Source organism: Sinocyclocheilus anshuiensis, unplaced genomic scaffold (assembly GCF_001515605.1).
Source record: "Sinocyclocheilus anshuiensis isolate Anshui unplaced genomic scaffold, SAMN03320099.WGS_v1.1 scaffold2100, whole genome shotgun sequence".
Classification (NCBI taxonomy): Eukaryota; Metazoa; Chordata; class Actinopteri; order Cypriniformes; family Cyprinidae; genus Sinocyclocheilus; species Sinocyclocheilus anshuiensis.
The window spans coordinates 52,313-56,498 of NW_015542563.1; the positions used below are offsets into that span (position 1 = coordinate 52,313).

General features: G+C 37.9%; 1 protein-coding gene across 1 annotated transcript; it reads right to left on the minus strand.

Moving 5' to 3' along the window:
* mterf1 (mitochondrial transcription termination factor 1) lies at positions 1–3,466 on the minus strand. Its single transcript, XM_016494068.1, has 2 exons — positions 3,389–3,466; positions 1–1,263 (listed from the first exon to the last, which is right to left on the minus strand). Exon 2 carries the CDS (start codon positions 1,249–1,251, stop codon positions 121–123), a length of 1,131 nt encoding a protein of 376 aa, XP_016349554.1. The 5' UTR covers positions 1,252–1,263; positions 3,389–3,466; the 3' UTR covers positions 1–120.
* Positions 3,467–4,186: the final 720 nt, after the last annotated feature.

The window sequence follows — 4,186 nt, forward strand, 5'->3', positions numbered from 1 at the left end:
TTTAATGTTCTCAAACAAACAATATACATAGTGCATTTTTCCTCATTCAGCTCATTCATTGTATTTGTCTCGCAATAAACATGTAAAGAACATAAATCTGACTTTAAGGTGAAAGTGAGATCAGACGCTTCTGTTCGTGTTGAAGTCTTCGTTCTCCGCCGAGCTCAGTCTCTCAAGTTTAGCGAGGAAGCGTTTCTTGCTGGTGTCTAACACAGCGATGCCGCTCTTCTGGAAGTCGTAGCCCAGTCCGTGGAGGTCCTGCAGCCGCTGCCGGATGCAGCTGATGCTGAAATCCAGGACTTTGGGCTTGTGCACGACCTGCTGCGCGAGGATCCCGCCGTCCATCAGACAGTCCAGCTTCTCGTTCAGACGCTCGGACGAGACGAACAGCACCGGCGAATAGTTCAGGATCATCCTCTTGAAGTCCTCCGCGCCGCAGCCCAGCGAGCCCAGCTTCGTCCGCAGGCTCTGGAAGTTCTTCTTCAGGCTCTCGTGCGAGACGTCGAGGATCTGCGTGCCGTGGGATTGGAATAAACCCAGCGCTTCGGTGTTACTCAGCCTCAGAGATCTGGAGAGGAACTCCACGTTGGCTCTGATCCGGTTAGTGCTGCGGATGAAGACGTACAGGTTCCTGGAGATGACGGTTTGGGCGAAGCGCTCTGGATCTTTCCCGTCGAAACTCAAGCAGACGCTCTTCAGGAGCTCCACCATGTTCCTGTTGAGCGCCACGCTGTTGGAGAAGGTCCGCGGCGCGGTGGTCAGCAGCCGGTGCAGGTCTTTGCCGGTGATTCCCAGCGTCATCAGGAAGGCGATGTTCTCCTCCAGGTTCTTGTTGTCGCTGGAGCGGAAGAAGGACTCGGGCGAGCGCGAGAGGATCCCCACCACCTCGGCGTCGCTCTTGAAGACGTTCCTCCAGAGCCTCCAGCGCTCCTCCAGGTGCTCGCAGGAGCGGGTGATGGAGCGCGGGAAGCGCGAGATGATGCTAGCGATCGTCTCTTGATCCGCGCCTTTGCTCTTCAGGAAGAGCGCCAGGCCTTGTTCATTAGTCAGGAGTTTCCTCAAGACACCCGGCTGCCGCTTGCGGGCCGAGGCGAGGTCCACGCCCATAACAGAGAGGTTCTCCAGGAGAGACTCGTTCTCCAGAGGAGGGTCGTGATTGGACGGTTTGGAGCTGCAGGGGCGGGACGTGACAGGAAGTGATGCACATCTGCAGACGGGCCGCAGGAAGTGCAGGATCTGCCTCTGGAACATCACTCGGCACACCTGAGAAGATAGTTTACGGTTGAAGAACCCATGATGTCTGGCGCCTAGCTTGTTTATTAGCACAGGATCCACAAGGGTTTAAAATGAATTCTGATTCTGTTATTGAGATGCTATTATAGTTATTTTTATATTTTCATTTTAACCTTATATGAGGACATTCTATTTCAGAGTATTTCTCTGAGACACAGTTTTTAGTCTGGATGTCTTGTGCAGAGCACATTCAGGGCTTTTCAGAGTTTCATGTCTGATATTAATTTAGTGACACTTTAATGGAAATATGATAATATTTTGTAATTATCATTTAAATCTAATTTTTAAACTGTGTGTCATAAATCAACATCTCAGGAAAATGTTATGGGGTTTCAAATCAAAATATGACTTCCTGTTATGAAATATGAGGACACCGGGGCTAAAAGCATGTTTATTAAGCATTTTGGCACGACACGACAAATGAATAGGGAAATAAATTATATTTCAATATTCCTATGAAATATTATATATTATTATGAAAATCTTGTCAATTATTACTCCCATTATTACACTTCTTTTTTCATTACACGTTGCCCCAAAAACACATTAATATGCAAATTAGATTTAGTTTATAGATACATTGTATATAATGAGAAAACCTGTTTATGGTCATTTTCCACACATTTTGCAGAAAGAAAAATGGTATATCAAATCATTCTGTTATAACAGTTGAGAATTATCTTTATACAAAGTTTGGTAAAAAAAAATCTATTGTTTTTGCCAATGCATGTTCATTCATGTCTTTTTATTATTATTATTTTTTAAATTGAGTCCCGATGTCCTCTACCCCGGACGTAGCATAACTTATGAATGAAATATCATTTTTTTTTTTTTTTTAATGCTCTAAACAATGTAATGACATGAAAAAAAATAAATTAAAAATACTAATTTCTTCCTAAAATGTTTTGCCGGGTCTCAAGAGGTTACATTTTTAAAATATAAACATTTTTCATTTTTTTTATAAATTGTATTTCAGTTTTAGTTTGTTATTTTAGTACATGAAGTTAAACTAAATGAAAATGAGAAATGTTGCTGAAATAAAATAAGATTTTTAATATTTTAGTTACAGTTACCATATTTTTATAGTTTTAGGCTTTTGTAACTGTTTTTTATAACTACAAAAACCATGTGACATGATTCATTTTAGTATAATTGATATACTATTATAGTTTTGTTAATATTTTGAATAACAGTTTTATGTTTTAAATTTTAGTTTAAGTAATGTTGTTTTTTTGCTCATTTTTATTCGTTGTGTTTTTTTATTATTATTTCATTTCAATTTTAGTTTCGGCAAGGCACATTTACTTATAGATTCAAGTGCTTTACAGAAAAATATTATAAGTTTCATAGAAAAGTTTAAAATAAAAAATACAATAAAAGTTGAAAAAAAAAGTTCAAATAAAAGAAGTATAAATTAGTTAAATGAAACTAAAATAAATGTGCTATTTTAGTGCATCAAGTTAAACTAAATGAAAAACAAGTTCATATGTACAGATATTAAATAATTTAAGTTTCTATTGACTTGTCAATTTGAAAAGTGATTTATTTTACAACTTTATAATCTATAATCTCCTGCATTATTTATGATCAAGGCTGCTTTGACACAATCTGTATTAAGTGCTATATAAACAAACGTGACTTGACTAGTAAATTATCCTTATTTTCTTAATGCAAAATACTTTTTTTATTTGATTTAGAGCTGAAATATGACCCAGACATGTTTCAGTGGCATTCACTCACATATAACCAGGCTTATCTTATTAATTACACACATATATCAAACCTTTATATACATTATTAGAGCATTAATGTGTCATCTGTGCATTAAATACACAACTGACAGTGACAGCGTATTCACATATCAACAACAATACACTTGCTGTATAAACATCTAAACCTGTTTACAAAGCGCCTTTACAGTCTGATGAAGTGATACGGCAAAACCACGAAACATTAAGAGGAGCTAACAGAGATTAAAAATACACGGATCTACTATCACACAGGCTTTTAATTTTCACCATAATTCGTGAACACTGTTCACTGTCGGCGTGTCTTCTTTTAAACAGACCTAAACAGCAGATTTAGTATGACCTACCGATCTAAACACGTGCGTTTCCTGCCGCGGCTCGTCTGTGTTCGCACTGAGTCACAGCGCCGCCTGCCGCTCGGGAGGAACCGCCACGGCAAGAGAACGCATTACAACACACTGCCTTTAATACGGATCATTTCTTAACACAGCATCAAGAAATACACTTTGAAATATGAGAACAAATAGGGTATTTATTTATTTAAGAATGTTTATAGACATGATGTTTACAATTGAAGCCAGTTTAGCCACAGAAATGAGGACTTTTTATCTTGCAATCACAACTTTTTCTCATTATTTTGGGTTTATATCTCACCATTCTGACTTTTTTTCTCTGAATTGCGAGTTTGTATTTTGCCATTTTGGCTTATTTCTTAATAATATGAATTCTGACTTTATATTTCACAATTCTTACTTTTCTCTCTGAATTCTGAGTCTATATCTTGAAAATTATGACTTTTTTCTATGAATTCTCACGTTATATTTCACAATTCTTACTTTTCTCTCTGAATTCAGAATGTAAGCCTAAGTCTCGCAATTCTGTTTTATTTTGTTTCTGGCCCGGAATAAAAATAATTAAACAGGAAGTTTATATCTCATAATTCAGATTTTTTTTTTTTTCAGAGTTGTTTTTCATCACAATTCTGAAAAAAAAAAAAAAAATCCCCACAGTTGCCGGTTTGCAGGCTGAGGATGCCAGATGTCTGAAACACTTGAGATGGTCGAGCAGTTCAATGTGCCTTGATGAGCCCCTGTCTCATGCATATTTCATTCGGTCCAGATCCCTTCTATTATTGAAAGCAGCCT